This window comes from Gastrolobium bilobum, unplaced genomic scaffold (assembly GCF_033153095.1).
Source record: "Gastrolobium bilobum isolate Gb01-03AN ecotype WA unplaced genomic scaffold, APGP_CSIRO_Gbil_v1 utg64618, whole genome shotgun sequence".
In the NCBI taxonomy this organism is placed as follows: domain Eukaryota; kingdom Viridiplantae; phylum Streptophyta; class Magnoliopsida; order Fabales; family Fabaceae; genus Gastrolobium; species Gastrolobium bilobum.
Window position 1 is genome coordinate 24,099 of NW_026898825.1, and position 20,316 is coordinate 44,414.

The following is a 20,316-nucleotide window of genomic DNA, read 5'->3' on the forward strand; positions in this document are numbered from 1 at the left end:
CCTGGTTTAATTTTTCCATATCCTGTTTAGAATTGGCCACTCTAAATTATAGGGCTTTGAGGGTTAGAATTCACAATAGATATAATGGGGTTTTAATCTGGACAAACGTAGAATAACAATTTGTGTATGATCTAGACATAGGCTTACATAGATTGCAGACTCATAATTTATTTGTTTAATGCTTAATTCAAGAGGGATTACTAAGACATTAGAATTCTGATTGGGTTAAAGGGTTGAAATCACTAAGATATTATGGTTCAACTATTTTATAGGAAAACAATGAATTGTCTGAACAAATGAATTAATTGATTATAAAATACAATATATGAATATAAGGGATGATCGGAGGTGAAGTGCATCCTGACTACATCCTTTTTATAAATTTTTCATCAATATTTTCTCGAGTTCTTGATCTTTTCTTGCATATGTTCAAAATTAATTGTTATTAATTTTCTATTTTAAATTTAATTGTTTTTAAATTCTAGTTTTAAATTCCAAAATCAATTATCTTCAAAACTCAAACTAATTTTATTTTCCAACTTAGGGGGAATAGTTAAACTAGTAATTGGTGCGTTAATCCTTGTGAGAACGATACTTTATTACTTGAAACGAACGGTATACTTGCCGATTTTGCAACAAGTTTTTGGCACCGTTGCCGGGGATTAATTACGCCAATATTAAATCTAACTTTCGATCTTTAAGATTGGACTTTTTTATTTTTTATTTTAATTTTATATTTTTTACTGTTTACCTTTTTTTTATCTCATTTTTTTTATTATTATTTTTTTTTTCATTTTTTTTGTTTTGTTCGTAGCTTTTAGATCTTTATTTTGGATTTTTTTTATTTTTTATTTTTAATTTTAATTTTAATTTTTTACATTTTTTTATTTTTAATTTTTTTAAATATTACATTTTGTTATCTCATTTTTTTATTTTTTTATTTATTTCGTTTTTTTTTTAATTTTTTTTCTCTATGATGTACTATTAGTATCATGGTTGAATTTGAAATTTCATTACATTTGGAGGAAGAATTGCTCTACATTGAAAATGCAAAAACTTTTTTGGGGTGAATATTCAGAGGAACCTCATGATCTAATAGATAAATTTTTGAATTTCTGCAATGGTATAAGGATAGACGGAGCTACTGAAGACTCCGTTAAGGTCCATATGTTTCCCTTCTTTCTAAAAGGTCGAGCTAAAACGTGGTTGAAGTCTCAACTCGACGAAGCATCACCACATAGGAGATAGAATTCAGATTTCTGAGCAAATATTTTCCACCATCCAAAGCCACAAAGTCTAAAAAGGAGATCGACTCCTTCGCACAAAAGGAAGGATAACATTTATATCAAGCTTGGTGTAGACTTAAGAGATTATGCAGAAAATGCCCGGTTGATGATTGAGAATTTGTTCGCATTTTGTACAGCGGTATGTGCCCACTTTCAAGAATAAAATTAGATCTAGCAGATGGAATACCACTTTACACTAGGAGTTTTGATGAAGTTCTTGCGTTGATCGAGAGAGTGGTTTACGACGAATACCAAGCATTCAAGGACCAGCCAATAGTTGAGCAAGAAGCTGAGGAGAAGTCATCCATTCTAGCTCAAGAGAATTATATAGAAAATGCCGCACCTCTTCTCAAGCAACTCACTGAAGACGTTGAGGGAAATTCATACTTAAAGGATCATGATGTGACAATAGTATTTCAAGTACACAGTGGTTTGTTTATTGATGATTGTACTCGTGTGACATGGATATTCTTGATGAAAGACAAGTATGAAGTACCAGAGATATTTATCCGATTTTATCACATGGTCGAGATTCAGTCTGGTAAAAATATTCGAAGATTAAGATTGAATAATGGTACTGAGTACGTCAACAAACATCTTTTGCAATTCATTTCAGACAAAGGTATGACTCACGAGCTTACAATGTTGATACCCCTCAACAAAACTGGATTAGTAAAAGAAAAAATCGTCACCTCCTTGAAGTTGCTAGAGCATTACTTTTCTATATATATGTTCCTAGTTCTTATTGGGGAGAAGCCCTGTTAACTGCAGCTTTTTTGATCAACTGCAGCTTTTTTGATCAACTGCTTACCTTCACGGGTCCTTAACAGTACCCTTTCTATTCATTCCATGACTTCCTTCTTTCCTTCTATTCCCACTATGTAGAATCTTCAGTCATGAGTGTTTAGGTGTCTTGCCTTTGTCCATGTTTATAAACAACATCGCAGTAAGTTAGATCCTAGAGTTCTTAAGTGTGTCTTCATTAGTTATACCTCTGATAAAAAAAACTACAAGTGTTATCATCCTTAAAGTCAAAAATATTTTCTTTCTATGGATGTCACCTTTCTTGAATTTGAGTCCTTTTCCAGGGTCCTTATCTTCATGGGGAGATCAGTTCTTCATAAAGCTCTTCCCCTTCCTTCTTTGAGTTTGGATCGTCCTTGTCTACTCCTACACCTCTCGCTCTTGTGTCTGCTCCTGTGTCTTATCCTGATGTGTCAGAACCTTCAAATACACCTGAGTTACGAAAGATTTTGACACCTGAATTGGTATATCAGAGGAGGAAACAACCTATACTGCCTCACCAGCAACCTCAATTGTCTGAACCGCTGGTAAGTCCTGAATCTTCTGTTTTTGAAAATAATATTATTGCCTCTAATGTCTTGCTTGTTGCTTTTGATAGCTTACCCATTATCTCATAAGACTTACCCATTGCCTTAAGAAAAAGGCAAAAGATCTTGTACCCAAAGATCATGTCCCTCTTGTACCCAACGCCTTATCTCTTATTTTCTCTCTTCTACTAACCTTTATGTGCAGTATAAAAACTTTGTTTCAGCACTAGATTTTATCTTAACACCAAAATCAGTACATGAAGCATTAAAAAATGAGAATTGGGCTCAAGCTATGCAAGAGGAGACGAATGCCTTGGAGAAAAATAAAACATGGGAGGTTGTTGATAGACCTAATAAAAAGAAAACAATAGGGTGCATATGAGTTTATGCTTAAAGTATAATTCTGAAGGTACTCTTGAGAGATATAAGGTTTGGTTAGTCGCCAAAAGTTACACTCAAACTTATGGCATTGATTATGAAAAAACTTTTGCCCTAGTTGTAAAGATGAATACTGTGAGAGCCTTGCTGCCTATTACAACTGGGATATAAACCAATTTAATGTAAGATATGCTTTCCCTTAATGGTGAGTTAGAAGAAGAAGTTTACATGAAAATCCCGCATGATTTTGACCCTATGGATGGAGAAAATAAAGTTTGTAAGTTAAAGAAGGCCTTGTATGGATTAAAGCAGTCTCCTCGCACATGGTTTGGGAGGTTTACTAAGGTTATGATGACCTTAGGAGACAAACAAAGTCAAGGAGACCACACTCTTTTTTAAGCACTGCCAAGATGGGAAGCTTTTTGTGCTCCTTGTATATGTTGATGAAATTATTATAACATGAGATAATATTGCGGAGATACATGTTCTACAAGCATGACTAGCCTCTGAATTTGAAATTAAAGAACTTGGAAGATTGAGATATTTCCTAAGGATAGAGGTTCTCATTCAAAGGAATGAATTTTTATAAGTCAAAGAAAATGTATCCTTGATCTTCTTAAAGAAGTAAGAAAACTTAGGAGTAAACCCTCTAGTACTCCTATTGTGCAGAATCACAAGATGTGTTATGAAGATGAGAGTCATTCAGTTGATAAAGGACAATATCAACGGCTAGTTGGGAGACTAATATATTTGACTCATACTATATCAGACCTAGCTTATGTTGTTTGTATTGTGAGTCAGTTCATGCATAATCCAAAAAAAAGAAAAACACATACAGGCAGTGGAAAGAATTCTTCAGTACCTTAAAGCCATTCCTGGTAAAGGACTATTATTCCAGCGTAATGACAATCTCTCTTTAGAAGTTTATACTAATGTCGATTATGCTGGATTCGTGACTGACCGTCGATCTACCACTGTTTATTATATGTTTCTTTGGTAACTTAGTGACATGGAGGAGTAAGAAACATGATGTGATTGTCAGGTCAAGTGCAAAGGCTGAATTTTGAGCTATGACTCAAGGTATTTGTGAATTATTGTGGTTGAAGATTATACTTGATGATCTCAAAATAAGATGTGAAGGACCCATGAAGCTACTTTGTGATAATAAGTCCTTCATTTGTATATCTCATAATCTAATTCAACCTGATCAGACTAAGCATATTGAGGTCGACTACCATTTCATTAAAGAGAAACTGGATAGTGGGTTGATCGCCACTCCATACATTCGTTTTGGGCGTCAATTAACTTATATTTTGATAAAGGGATTTCTCTCAGATAGATTTCAAGAGTTTACTATTAGCTGAGAATGATAAATATATATTCCTCAGCTTGAGGAGGAGTGCTGTAAATAATTGTATTTGTTTCCTTTTCTTCTTAGGATTTATTTCCTTTTAGTTTTTTCGGTTTATTCCTTTGAGCCCATTAAACTTCTCTATATGGTATCCTCTTGTTTGTATTATCCAAAATTCGATATAATATTATCCTTGTTTTTTTCAACTTAGAATTTTCCAGCAAAACCTTCCCTAGGTGTGATAACAAAAGGGAAGACTGCAAGTAAAGTTCATATGATGAATTCTGAACAAGATTATCATATAATCAAGATATTATATGATGGACTTACCAAAAATATATATTATATAATGGAGTTAATCCTCATCCTTAACTTGATCTCTAATAAGACAAAAAGGAGAAAAATAATTAATGAAAAGGATGGTATTTTTTAAAATGCAGGTCAAAAAGGTTATGCAATCACAAATCATCTCTCATTTCTCAATTTTCAAACGTGAGGGGAATGTGTATTATTGACTTGATTAAACGAATCGCAGAAAATGTATAATTTATTTTAGCAGCCCCAGTTGAATCTCCTCCCTCTTCTGATCAATTCTTGCTGTCTTGGTTGGTAATTGATACATCATGCACGTTATCAACACTAAATTAACTATTTTTCACGTCAATATCATATACCCTTCTCCTTATATTCCAAAGGTTATAGACTACAACTTAATTTCTAAAGCCATAAAAGATGCTACAACTTAAGTTCTTGGTCTTAACCTTGATATGGTGCTGGTCATGGTGTAACATTGATCATCATGGTACAGTTGCAGACCCACAAACTCTATTACTCAACAATGGTTGTAGCACATACAACACAACCAACTTGCCCAATTTCTTTGCCAATATCAACGCAACGTTTTCAGAGCTGAGATCACAAGTTAGCAATGAAAGCAACCACTTTGCAACAACAAAGCAAGTCAAGGGAGATGTCCTTGTATATGCTATGTTTCAATGCAGGAATTACCTCTCCATGGCTGACTGTCTTGCATGCTTCACCACCGCCTCTGCCCAAATCCGCCACTGCTCCGCCGCCGGCGCCAATGGTGCTCGTGTCATCTATGATGGCTGCTTCCTCAGGTTACATACAGACACATGCATACATACACACACACACTACTATTCCATTCAATTCTACTTAATTTTGTCAACTTTGGATTTGTTTGATTTTTCTTAGTAACCACTTACCAGGGTCATTCTACTCAATTCATTATTTCCTTCTAGAATACTTCTTGGGAAATAAGTCAAAAGTAATATATATATATATATATATATATATATATATATATATATATATATATATATATATATATATAGATAGATGGGGGCGGAATGGAGATTATCGATACAAAAACAATATGGGGATGTATTAAATTAGAATTTTAAAAGACTTTTTCAAGATAAAAAATCTTATAGATTTTAAAAGATTATTTAGAATTGGAGGGACTTTAAAGATTTTTTTAAAATATATTTTTTACAATCAAGATTTCATAAAGATTGTATTTTAATAGGATTTATATGATTTGAAAGGACAATATGAATTTATAAAATTTTAAAAATTATATGAATTTTTAACAAACATTCAGAATTACAAGAGTCAATAAAAAATAACAAAGAAATGCAATGATATTAATAAAAAAAAATTAAAACCTAATATAATTTTCTTAATTAATAAAATCCATGATCAAATTCTGTTTGGAATTTTTTGTAATTGATCTTGTAAATCTTGGGGTTTTTGTTCTACGTGATGAGAGTTTTCTAACCATATATTATATGCATGTTTTCATCGAGTAATCCAAAAAAAATTTGAATTTGAATTTCTGTGTTTTATTGCATGAAAGTTTAGAAAAATTTCTCAAATTATTTTCAATCGAAACACTGAAACCTTAAATTTCTTTGCAGCTTTTGAAAAACAAGTTTTTAGTGATCTGTTGACACAAAAATTATTTGAAATCGTTTCCTATAGCGGAGGAATTTTGTTCATGAATGTATTAATATTAAACATAGGGTTCATATTATGAAAGTTTCAATATTTCTTTAAATTGATTTTGTTTCATTGATGTAAAACGAAAATTGGTTTGAGAATTTTTGTTCCTTTATTGTTAATAAAAAATTACACATTTTTGTACTAAGAAAAATCGCAACCAATAACTTGAAAAATTATTTTTTAAACTTCCAAAACTCTTAAAAATTACTCAAAAATCTGCTGTTTTTGAGATGGATTAGATTGAAATCTTGTTGGGTTGTTGTTTCTTTGAGTTGTTTTGTGATGAAATTTGCTAAAAAATCTGCTATTTTCTTAGCTTTGAAGAAGATCTCATGGCGAAATCCGGTTTCGAGCAGATCGACCCGCTAAAGGAAAAAGAAGACACTGCAATAGAGAAATCTCAAGAAATCCTAGGAGTTAGGGTGAGATTGTGAGAGAAGCATCCTATTTATATTCTCACTAAAAAGTCTCACAAAATCCATACCAATAGAAAATCCAATGTTATTAAAACCAGCCTGGTCATTGACCCGATCGAGGTACCGGGTCACTAGATCACTGGTTCAATGAGTGGGTCACTGATTGAACCGCATAACTCGGTGATTATATGTAAATTTATAATTTATATTAAAAAATTATAAACATACTCAAATCGCTAAAAAATTAACATAAATTGTAAATATTTTAATATTTTAATATAAATTATACATTATTGTTTAATAAAGGATCAAATAAACATTTAATGCTTGTGATATTGGTGTTTCAAGTTCAGTAAACGATATCTCTAACTATAAATCAAATTAAAATTCTCTGCATAGTGCATAACTGAGATTATATTAGTATTATAGGTACATAACTTATGTAAGTCAATAAGTAACAGATCGCTCAAACATGTCATTCATGATTTTTTTTTGAATTTTTTTTTTGAATTTTTTTAAATAAAATCCCAAGCCGGGTCACCGGTTAACCTATGGGTCACCGATTTTCACCAAAATCGGTCGGGTCAGACTAGGTCTGCAGTGGCGGACCCAGAGATTTTTTTTATGTGTGCACACTTAAGGTGGGTGTTCGGGGGTAGTGCCCCCGAAGATTTTTTTTAAAGAAAATTTTAAATGTATTAAAAAAAATATAAACAAGAAAAGAAAAGAAAACTTTAACTTATCATAAAAAATAATAATAATCAAGAGTCAACTAAGGTGTTACAATAACAAATAAAATAAATATAGAAAGTTACCTAAATTTAACTACCATGGTTAGGTTTATGTTTACTTTTTTCTTTTCAATCTTCTTTATTTTTTTTATTTTTTTTTACTTGACCTAAATTACTCACCTTTTTGGAAAAAAAAAATCTTTGTGTCTGCATGTGTAACGCCTGACCGCTTCAAGAATCAATGAATATCCCCACATACTAACACGAGACTTTTCAGTGTGCTTTTTCCTCACTCGCACACTTTCTGGGAAAACTTCCCAGGAGGTCATCCATCTCAGAATTGCTCCAAGTCCAGCACGCTTAACTATGGAGTTCTTCCGTTCTGGGCTACCGAAAAGAAGATGCATCTTGTTAGTATAGGTAGTACCAATTAATTCTTATAAGCTATCCCAAACTGTGCAGTCTCATACCTGCACAGTCTTTGGAATCCCTCTCTTTCGGGTGTCGATTTGATTCATTCGTGCATGTAACCCCCCGCTGGAAGCCTGTCAAGAGCCGCTCCTTGTCCGTGCCTCTTTGCACCGGCGATCACTCCCCGCCCTCGTCAGCGCTCGGGATGTTACATGCCCACCAGCTTCTGCCTGGTTCGTCCTCGAACCACACCGCATGATTTAGTAAAATTGGCATAACTTGAGCTACGGAGCTCCAAATTGGGTGCGGTTTGAATCCACGCGTAGCTAACAAAGAGATCTATAACCTAGTGTGAGATGAGAAATATATAGTAAGTAAAGGAATTCCAATTTAAGAAAAGGTGAAGAGAGTTTTGTAGTGAACTCGAACCAAATGATAATATGATGTTAAGCTTAATTTATTTTGTTCCGTAACGTAATATGGTTATGATCACATAGTTGGGCATTTTAAATTCGGCTTTTTCCAAAAAGAAAAATTTATCTGAATTTCTAATTGAACCAACGTGATTGTAACTGCGCTTAATATTATAATGCGATGTTAACAAACCAGTTCTAGAACGGAGTGTTACAGCATGTGCAGACACATGCAACAATGTCAGTCCGCCATTGTAGGTCTGGTACCTGGCCGATCCAATGTGATAACCTAACCGGTTAGATGATCGGTTCACCGGATTTCAGGTCGACCCGACGGGTCTGATCTAGTTTTTACAACATTGGAAAATCCATTAAAATCGTTAAATTTTTTAATACCACAAGATTATTTTTCCTTTTATTTGAAATCCTGATTGAATACCAACAGATTTGGATGAATTCTAAAATAATATTTTAAAATCCTAATCGAATACTACATGAATCTTTTTCAATCCTTTCAAACCCTAATTGAATACCAATGGATTTTTTTGCCAAAAAATAATCCATATAATCCTTTGAAATCCTAATCCAATACACCCTCTTAAGTCTTACATGTCATTAATTTTTGTATAATTGAGGATTGTAATTATCATCATTAGATGCACGGATATTATTGAGTAAAGTTGGATAGAAGTTGTTATTCTTATAATGGAGTAAGACTAGTTATTCTTATACAAGTGTAAGTTGATCCTATCCCTCTGTAAGACAATTTTTTTTTATACTGGTATAAGAATAATAAATTTTACACTCAATCTTAACCTTTGATTTTCAATATCTAACGGTTATAATTTATTGGAGATTAATAATTAATTTATGATAATTATCCAATTAATCATAGTCTTTTGATGAACCGAAATCAATGAAATTGAGTGTAAGATTTATTATTCTTACAACGGTATAAATTGATTTATTATTCTGACTACATGCTTAAGTAATATATATTACCCATAGTACATAGTGTAATTATAAGAATTTGTAAACTTTGAGTTTATATATATATATATATATATATATATATATATATATATATATATATATATATATATATATATATATCATAGGTGATAGCGTGTGTTATTATTTAGACACAACAAAATAGTAATATGACATTGACATGTGTCATTTGTTGCAATTTTATTTGCTTTTGTCTTTCTTTCTTGCACTTAAATTTGGTATAAACTTGTAATATTACATTATAACATTTGTCAATTTCTTGTGTATATTCTATTAGCTTTTGTTTTTCTCTCTTGTACGTGTGTGTGATAAAATATGTATTTTAGCATTTTTACATTGGTCTATAGAAAGCCAGACTATTGGTGATAATATATATGTCTATTACTTTGATACAGCAACATAGCAAAATCACATTAACATTTGTCATTTCTTGCATTTCTATTTGCTTTTGTTTCTCTCTATTGAGATATTTGGTGTGAACTTATTATACTGCATTACAGCATTTGTCATTTCTTACAATTTTATTTGTTTTTGTCTTTCTCTCTTGCACATTTGCATAACAAAATATGTTTCCAAGCTTTGTTCACACTGATTATTATTATGATTTTTATTTTTTTTGGTAATCATGATTTTTTTAATTCACATACATTTGTTTCAACTTAACCGAAGGTAATGTGTTTAACGATGATAAAATCAACGGGAATTTATATTGTTTTATATTTATAATTTATCACTAAAATATTTATTCCATTCACGTAATTAAAACTTCCTTTCTCCTTTCTCAGTTATTTTCTTTTCTTTTTCACTTTTTATTTTTAAAATATTCAAATATTTAATTTTTTATTTATTAAAAAAATATTTAATATTCATAATTATTTGAATAAAAAATTAACTATACAGATTGATTGGCACGTTTACGCTTGTCAATCGGCTAGTATCTATTAATGATGCTTTTGTTAAGATCTTTAGTGTTACCAATTTAGATTGATTTGTTATAATATGATCCTATAATTAGGAACAAGCAAACTATTTTTTCAAGATAAGAAGATCTAGCTACTAATTACCTTACCCGTATCTAAATTAGTAATTACCAAAATCGCAATAATCACTAATCCTCACAGGAGGCCAAATTGCACTGGCTTGGAGGAACCAATTGTGCATCCATTTCTTATATATGCTGCTTCTCTTTGTATGTTTTCTTGTAGTGTTTAAGTAACAAAATTCTTCCACAAGCAAAGAGTGACATATACACTAATGCTACCACTTATGTACTCATTAACACAGAAAAAATAGAATGTAAAATACTACATTGTCACAATATTTCTATCCCATGTTGTGAAGCTGAGTTAGAATGGACTTTAATGTTGGATATTTTTAACTGTCTTGAGTGTTAAGGTATGAGAGTGGCGGGTTCTTTGATCAGACCACTGAACCAGGAAATGGTGCATTATGTGGGAATCAAACTGCAAATGAGAGAACTGCTTTTAGTGCAGCTGGACAACAAGTGCTAATGAACCTTCAAATAGCAACACCCAGAATTCAAGGTTTTTTTGCAGCTACTAAGACACTGGTTTCTGGTGGTGCAATTTATGCCATTGCACAATGTGTTGAAACTATCACTGAGAGTGGTTGTCTTGATTGCTTGAAAGTTGGATACAACAACATACAGAGTTGTCTTCCCAATACTGATGGTAGAGCATATGATGCTGGCTGTTTTATGAGATACTCTGAGACACCCTTCTTTGCTGATAACCAGACCATTGATATAAGTCCCTTCTTAAAACAAGGTAAGAAATGCAATCTATTTTAAAAATATTGGATGAATCAAACTAAATACATAAATAAAAATGGTTAATTAGATGCGTGTGCCTGTTATTGAATATTGATATCTTGAATGGAACACATCATTAGGAACTGACGACATATACACCTTTTTTCTGTCTTCAAGGAGGTTCAAGCAAGAAGTGGGGCATTATTGGTGGTGGTGTTGGAGGTGCAGTCCTTGTTGTGATCCTCCTTGCAGTGTTTGCCTGGCTTAGAATATCCAAAAAACCCAAGAGAGTTCCTAGAGGTAAGACAATTTGGAAATTCTTTAGATGTGATGCTTGTTCATTTCTCAATTCTTATTCTTCATGATTGAAGCTATTTATGCAGGGTAATTCTATTTCATGTGCCTGAGACTTATTAAACCTTCAGATTACATGTCTAATTCTTTGTCACTTGGAAAGATTTAAGAGCATGTGTTTGGGAAAGTTTAAACTATATAAATGTTAGAAACACAATATAAAACATAAAACATTCTTATTCCTTCGTATAACAGCTTAGAATTTTGAGATGATTGATTGCTTGATATGGTATCAAGTCTTTATAACTAAATGATTTAGAGTTTTAACAAGTTGAGTTTCCTTAGATATAGATGATTCCCTAACTTCATTTATTTATTAAGAAAAATCAAACTCAAGTTCTACTTAGCAGGTAACATATTGGGAGCAACTGAGTTGAAAGGTCCAGTCAACTACAAGTATAATGATTTGAAAGCTGCAACCAAAAATTTCAGCGACCAAAATAAACTAGGAGAAGGAGGCTTTGGCGACGTATATAAGGTAAATTTAAGTTGTTTCTCAAATTTCAATTGAGATCATGTTCAAAAACATGCGTGATGCCAAGACATTTTCTTTTTTATTTAAAAAAGAAAGTTTTTAACTAAGATCTCCATAAGCTAAAAAAGTTATATTAATTTTTATAAGCCATATACTTCCAAGGATAAATCTCTTTCATACAGAATTTTTAATCATGATACTATTGAACAGGGTACGTTGAAAAATGGGAAAGTTGTTGCAGTCAAAAAATTACTTTTAGGCAAATCCATGGAGGATGATTTTGAAAGTGAAGTAAAGCTTATAAGCAATGTTCATCATATAAATGTGGTTCGGCTTCTTGGTTGTTGCATTAAAGGCCAAGAGAGAATCCTTGTTTATGAATACATGTCAAACAGCAGCCTTGACAGATTCTTATTTGGTAACTCGTGTCAATCTTCAATAGAAGCATTTTGTGTACACTTTTCCCACCTCTTTTCTCCTCTAAAGTCTTTAACGGGGAATGAGCTGATTACAAATTCTTTTTACAAATTACACTAAGTATGACCCGTCATACAGTATTGATTAGTGTATAATCGGTCAGACATAGTGTAGTTTGTAAGAATTTGTAAACAAAAAGTTTGTAAATATAACATTCCCTGTCTTTAATATATAAACTTGGAACACAGGTGACAAAAAGGGTTCCCTCAAGTGGAAACAACGCTATGATATAATTTTAGGAATAGCAAGGGGACTTGCCTATCTACATGAGGAATTTCATGTTTCTATCATACATAGAGATATAAAGAGTGACAATATTCTCTTGGATGATGAACTTCAGCCCAAAATTTCTGATTTTGGGTTGGCAAGGCTTCTACCAGGGGATCAATCTCATCTTAACACAAGATTTGCAGGAACATTGTAAGTCAAAAGAAACTCAATGACTCAGCTTGAAAACTTTCGAGGGTAAAATGTACCACCCCACGTTATGCATAAATTTACATTTCTTAACTTTATTTGGCATAAATATGATGCACATTTCAGGGGATACACAGCACCTGAGTATGCAATCCATGGTCAATTATCAGAAAAGGCTGATACCTACAGCTATGGTATTGTAGTCCTAGAAATCATAAGTGGTCAAAAGAGTACTGAAGTGAAGGTTGATGATGGTGGTCATGAATACCTTCTTCAAATAGTAAGCAATTTCCTTTATAACTATATACTAAAGATTATTTATTTTCTTAATAACATTTTACCATATAAATTTTGGTATTCACTTTAACAGGCATGGAAAATGTATGAGAAAGGCAGGCACATGGAGTTGGTGGACGAAAGATTAGACCCTAATGACTATAATGTAGAAGAAGTGAAGAATATCACAGAGATTGCTTTGCTTTGCACTCAAGCATCAGCAGCTGCAAGGCCAACATTGTCTGAAGTAGTAGTGCTTCTCAAAAGCAAGAGCTTACTTGAACATATGAGACCTTCAATGCCTGTATTTGTGAATTCGAATTTAAGGTCCAGGAGAGAAGATATTTCTGCCACAACTGGTTCCTCTACATCTAATGCTACTGCCTCCACTTCTATGGCATCAGCTAGATGATTAATTATATGATACAAAAGAGTGTTCTTATTCAGTCCATGCATATTCAGGATTTTGTATAGTTACATATAAATCATAGCTACAAATTGGATGTACATACCAAATGGTGATTGGGTGGTGGTGTGTATTTAATTGAATTAAGGAGGTATTTGGTAGAGGAATTTTTTTTTTTTACTAGATAAATATAATTATTAGGGAAATTGTGAGAAAGTAAGTTTGCTGATAAAATTGAAAAAAAGTTATTTGATTGGACGAAATATTATCGAGTATTGATAGGAAAGTGATATAAAATTACGAAAGTAACCTTTTTTACTTTTTGAATCTCAATAGCTTGCTATGACATCTCTCCTCCAACAAGCCAATGTTCCACAACCATACTTCTGTCTTTATCTCTGTGAAACCCTTTCTCAGAGAAAGATTTTCTTAACCACCAAAAATGGTGGAAAACGAGAAGTATTGATGAATCAATTGGATAATGAAGATGAAATCTACTCTCTTGCGGAATACACTGACATAAACAAATTCATGATTACGTGATAGGTGTCTCCTTACAACCTGGTTTTTTTTATCTTCTGTATTTTCGCAACTTCCACCACCGTCCTCCCCCGCCACAACCCCAAGCTTCTGGCGGTGGGCAACCATATCTCCAGATCTGTAGATGAGAATGGGTCACTCAGTTTACACACATGCAAGGTCACTTTGGTCACAATTTTCACGTTCAGTTTTTTATTTCCCCAGTTTTCCCAAATACCACACCTTAAATGAGATTTTTAAACAGTAAGTTTGAGCACAAAATCAACTAGTATTTGGTTTCTTATGCAAAATTCTTTCTTAGACTTTTTTTTTATAAACTTATACCAAATATGGTACTTTGGGATATCCACCCACACTTTCCCATATATTCCAAAAGAAAACCTCAACCAAACACATCCTAAGGATTATTTGTTGATATCTTGATAATGAATGAAGGACTACTCCATTAGTTATTTAATGAACTGCAGAAACTTTTTTCTATAGAATCTTCTGATGGTCCACGAATTTGATGATGATGACATAACCAAAAAAAAAAAAAAATTAGGTATGACATTGACATGTGCCCTTCACTATAGGAAGATTACAAAGTTAAAGATAGAGATCATCCACGAGGCAGCTTTTGCTTCATTGGATGATGTGAGGCTTAGACTGTTCAACTAATTATCTGATCAGACATTTGAATACAAATTCAATTTTTATACGACCTAAATCCTTGCATATAAAGAGTTTGATAGACATTTATTTGTTGAGATATATAGTTTCATATTGGTTAGATGTGTAACTAATGTGGAATTTATAAGACCTTGGGTACTCTCATCCTTTAAGCTAGTTTTTGGAGTGGTGTATCCAAGAGTCTTTATATGGTATCAGAGCTTGAGCCCTCACCGCCTTCCACTTTAAAGTGAAATTAAAATATAAAAAAAGCACAAAAGGTAAACCAAAATTTGGGCCTGTGCAATTCCACGCTTCTAGTCCAAAGGGCTCTTGCGTGAGGGGGCGTGTTGAGATATATAGTCCAACATTGGTTAGATGTGCAACTAATATGGAGTTTATAAGACCTTGGGCACTCCCACCCTTTGAGCTAGCTTTTGGGGTGGTAGGGCTCTTGCGTGAGGGGGCGTGTTGAGATATATAGTCCCACATTGGTTAGATGTGTAACTAATATAGAGTTTATAAGGCCTTAGGCACTCCCACCCTTTGAGCTAGCTTTTGGGGTGATGTATCTCAAAGTTCTTTACAACTAACGTGGAGTTTATAAATCTCAACATTTATCATATTCCACTGAAGAATTGACCACTCATTCCTTGTGGCCATACGCAGGTATCCAATCTGGTACTCTTATGGTTAGCCCCTCTCACATTATTTTTTTTATTTTATATTATTTCTATAAGCTTTTCATTTCTTCTTCATCTCTCATAAGTTGAGCTCTTCCTTCTACTTTTAGTGCTTTTTTGGAATCTTAATAAAACTTTAAAGTATTATTCATGCATGCTAATATCTAGTTGTGAGAATCAGTTGCTACTTGTTGATATAGCTGAGGTTTTTATTTTGACTATTAAAAAAATAATATTCAATGGTTTGGAATTTAAGATTCAGATGTTTGTTTTTATATGTGCCCATTTTTGAAGAAATTCATTACCTATTAAGAAAAATCTATTCAATGATTTGAAATGTAATATTCAAATGTTATTTTTTACGCAAATTTTTGGGAAATCAGCGTGGTTTGTATATTTTAAACAAAATATCATAATTTACCTAAAATAATATTGGGGAGGGACCCCTTTAAAAACTTTTTTTACAAATTTATGCAAATTGCACTATGTTCTCCCGGGAGAAGATAATGTGATTAGTGTTCTCCCGGGAGTGAACTTAATCTCGGTAAGCAAACTTGACGATGTCGGGTTAGTGAACTACTTCGGTAGTCTTAGATGGAAACTGGCCAAGGAAAACTTGGTTGTTGCCCGAGGTAAGAAGGAAGGCTCCTTGTACGTGATGCAAGGAAAGATCAATGGCGGAGAAGCCAATTCTGTCCGAGATGGATCTATCTTGGAGCTATGACACAAGCGCCTCGGCCACATGAGCATGAAAGGGCTCCAAATTCTGAACAATAAAGGATTACTGACTGGGTTGAAAAGTCAAGCGTTGGAGAGTTGCATGCACTGCCTAGCTGGAAAGAAGCACCGGGTTTCTTTTGTGAGACCGGATCAACCTAGACGACACAGGTATATTATTGACCTCGTCCATACTGATGTTTTCTCCATGTCGGAGAGATCTCTTGGAGGAGCTCAGTACTTTGTTTCATTCATTGATGACCACTCCCGCAAAGTATGGGTTTATTTGTTGAAGTCTAAAAATCAGGTACTCCAATCTTTTAAAGAGTTTCATGCTATGGTTGAAAGAGAGACTGGCAAGAAATTGAAGGTGGTCCGATCTGACAAAGGTTGTGAGTATTGCGGCCCTTTTGATGCATATTGTAGAGCGGCCAGAATCCGACTTGAGAAGACGCTCCCCAAGACTCCACAGTGGAATGGACTTGCCGAGAGGATGAACCGGACTATTGAAGAGAAGATCCGAAGTATGCTATCCAATGCCGGATTGCCGAAATCATTCTGGGGAGAGGCCATCAGAACTGTTGTTGACTTGATCAACCTCTCATCATCACGGCCACTTGAAAGAGAAATTCCAGAAGAAGTCTGGACAGGTCAAAAAGTGGCCTATAATCAACTGAAGGTGATTGGATGCCGAGCTTTCGTGCATATCCCTAAAGATGAAAGGGCAAAACTTGATGCGAAGACTAAAGAATTCATTTATCTTGGTTCGCCGAGATGTGAGTTCGGGTTTCGACTTTGGGATCCAATCAATAAGAAGGTAGTGAGAAGTCGAGATGTGATCTTTCATCAGAACGAAACTATTCATGACATCTCGAAACCCAAAGTCCGGGTTACTGTTAGACGTGAAGAACTCGTTCCTCTTGTCCAATCTGAAGCAGGGGGAAAAAATCAAGAGAATGAAGAATTTGATGACCAACAACAAGCTGATGATGAGGTCCGAGTTGATGATGAGATTCAGGATGAGAATGATGAACTAGGTTCTCAAGCTGAAGAACAGCCGAGATATCCAATTCAAGAAAGAAGACCTTCTACAAGATACTCATATGATGAATACATCGTAGTTGCTGAAGACGGTGAGCCTCAGAGTTATGATGAGGTTGTGACGAGCTTAGAGAAAGAAGAACGGGAAAAGGCAATGCAAGACGAGAAGAAGTCTCTGCATGAGAATTAGACTTATGAGCTGACCGAGTTTCCTGAAGGAAGACGAGCTTTGAAAAATAAATGGGTCCACAAGATTAAGAATGAAGAGAACGGACAAAAGCCGAGATACAAAGCCCGGATTGTAGTGAAATGCTGCAATCAGAAGAAAGGAGTAGATTTTGAGAAGATTTTTTCTCCTGTGGTGAAAATGACCTCGGTCCGAACCGTGTTAGCTATGGCGGCTTCGATGGTCCTCGAGGTAGAACAAATGGACGTGAATACGACATTTGATTTCGAAGAAGAGATATATATATATATATATATATATATATATATATATATATATATATATATATGGAGCAACCTGAGGGGTTCCGAGCTCCAGACCAAGAAGACTTGGTATGTCGGTTGAAGAAGAGCCTCTATGACTTGAAGCAAGCACCTCGACAGTGGTATAAAAAGTTTGATTCATTTATGACTGATCACAAGTTTGAGAAGACAAATGTCGACCACTGTGTATTTGTGAAGAGGTATGAGGCCGGAGATTTTTTGATTTTGTTGTTATATGTTGACGACATGCTTATTGTAGGGAAAGACAAATTGAGGATAGCCGCTCTGAAAAAAGCGTTGAGCTCGTCCTTCGCAATGAAGGACCTCTTCCCTGCAAAGCAGATTCTCGGAATCAAGATTATCCGTGATAGACAAAAGAAGCTACTGTGGCTAAGTCAAGAGAAGTATATTGAGAAGTTTTTGAAGAGATTTAGCATGGACAAAGCCAAAACAGTGAGCACCGTCTAGCCGGACACATAAAGCTGAACCAGAAGTAATGTCCGAGATCTGATAAAGACAAAGACTAGATGCTGAAGTTCCCGTACCAATCCGCCGTCGGAAGCTTGATGTACGCAATGGTTTGCACTAGACCCGACTTGATGTATGCTGTTGGAATGGTAAGCCGATATTTGTCAAACCCCGGCAAAGAGCACTGGGAAGCAGTGAAGTGAATTTTCAAGTACCTCCGAGGTACGACCAACTTATGTCTCCGATTTGGAGAAGGCGAAACCGAGTTGCAAGGCTACTCGGATTCTGATTTAGGGCGAGATTTCGACTCGAGGAAGTCGACGACGGGATACATGATGAGATTTGCCGGATGAGCTATCTCTTGGCAATCAAGACTTCAGAAGTGTGTTGCACTATCGATAACTGAGGCTGAGTACATTGTTACTACTGAGGCAAGCAAAGAGATGCTATGGATGAAGAAGTTCCTCATGGAACTCGACCATGATTAAGACAAGTACGAGCTGGGTTGTGACAATCAAAGCGCAATCCATCTTGCAAAGAATTCGACCTATCACTCCCGCACTAAGCACATTGATGTGAGGTATCACTGGATCCGGGATGTGGTGGAAGGTGGAGAGCTCGAACTCGTCAAAGTGAACACTGACCAAAATTGGTCCGATATGATGACAAAGCCGGTTCCGACTAGGAAATTTGAAGACTGCTGTGAAGGAGCCGGGTTGATGTTGAAGCTGATGCATTGAAGTAGGAGAGGGGGAGATTTGTTGGGCTTCCTCCTTCAATGCTAAGCTCAAGCCCATTGAGGGGTTTCATAAAAACCCTAAAACTTAAACCCTAGATTCCACCTCCTCTATATATTCATTAGTTGTGGGTGGAGGCTAGGTCAGAGAAAAGATTTGAGAGAAAAATTATTTGAGAAATTTGTGAGCAAAGCTTTAAGCTTTGTATTTGAGAGATCTCTAGAGAGAGTTTGAGTGAAACATCTTTAGAGTAGTTTGATTATCACCATTGTTGGAGAGGTTGAGTTAACCACCACTTAGGTGAATTTTGATTCTTTGTATCCATTATTTTCATAGTGGACGTTTGATCTAGACAGGTCCTTTGGGTTTTTACTTCTTCATTGGAGAAAGTTTTCCCACGTTAAAACTGTTTGTGTTCTCCTTCTCTCTCTCTCTCTCTCTCCTATTTGTGTTTGTTTTTGTTTTTCCGCTGCGCTGCCCGACCTGGGAAAGTTCAGGCCGAGGTAATATTATCGAGATCCGAGATCCAGAATCTTGCTAACTGACTTCCGCGAAAAGGCTGCTTAGCCGAACTTGAGGGAACCGAGTTCCCAACACTATCACCGACACATAATAGGGTGATTGATTATTTTGTCCCTATATTTAAAAAAAACTAACCACTTTGCCCCTTTTAAAACTATGTATTAATTTTAACCTTTTATTAAAACTATGTAGCTGTATGTTCTTATTTCACCACGTTGACCATGAGTTACATGAGTAACTAGGTCAGTTAATCGAATAATTCAAATAAGTGGGTAACTCAAATTTGGATCCATGAATATTTTTAATTCAAACCAATTTCTAATGTTTTGTATAAATATAAATGGACTTGGGATGTATGTTTGTGGGTCCTTTACAATTGAAAGCAATCCTCATTCAATTCAAGGGTTCAAAATAATTGAAGACAATTTCCATTCAAACACTTCATACCCTATACTAAATATTTATGCTCATTTACTTTGTCATTCCCAAAACTCATGAAAGATGCATTTTTTTTTACCAAATCCCTTCATGGTATTTGTTATCGCATAGATCTCAAAAATTTACACGAAATAAAAAAAAACCAATTCGAACAATCGATCCAAAAGTTATGCCCTTTCGAAACTTATATTATTTTAGGGTTTAAAGAATTCAATGGAGACTGTATTCAATTGCTTTGAATACATGTACAAGATATTAGATCTTGATTTGAATAAAAATTATTTATGGATCCAAATTTGAGTTTTTGAGTTGCACATTTCCTTTATTTTACTCGAGTAATTGGCCTTGGTTATTCGAGCAAGTCATTTTACTTGAGTAACTGGTGAAGTTACTCGAGTAAATATCAGTCAATGCGATCAAGTAAGGACAAATTGATATATAAATTTCGAAGATGGAAAAAATAGCAATTTAAAAAAAATAAGGGCAAAAGGATCAATT

At 34.4% G+C, this 20,316-nt stretch overlaps 1 protein-coding gene across 1 annotated transcript; it reads left to right on the forward strand.

Moving 5' to 3' along the window:
* The first annotated feature begins 5,078 nt into the window (after nt 1-5,078).
* Nucleotides 5,079-13,538, forward strand: LOC133284431 (cold-responsive protein kinase 1-like). Its single transcript, XM_061481439.1, has 8 exons — nt 5,079-5,467; nt 10,752-11,143; nt 11,308-11,427; nt 11,832-11,959; nt 12,167-12,374; nt 12,622-12,853; nt 12,977-13,130; nt 13,221-13,538. Exons 1-8 carry the CDS (start codon nt 5,079-5,081, stop codon nt 13,536-13,538), a joined length of 1,941 nt encoding a protein of 646 aa, XP_061337423.1.
* The last annotated feature ends 6,778 nt before the right edge of the window (nt 13,539-20,316 follow it).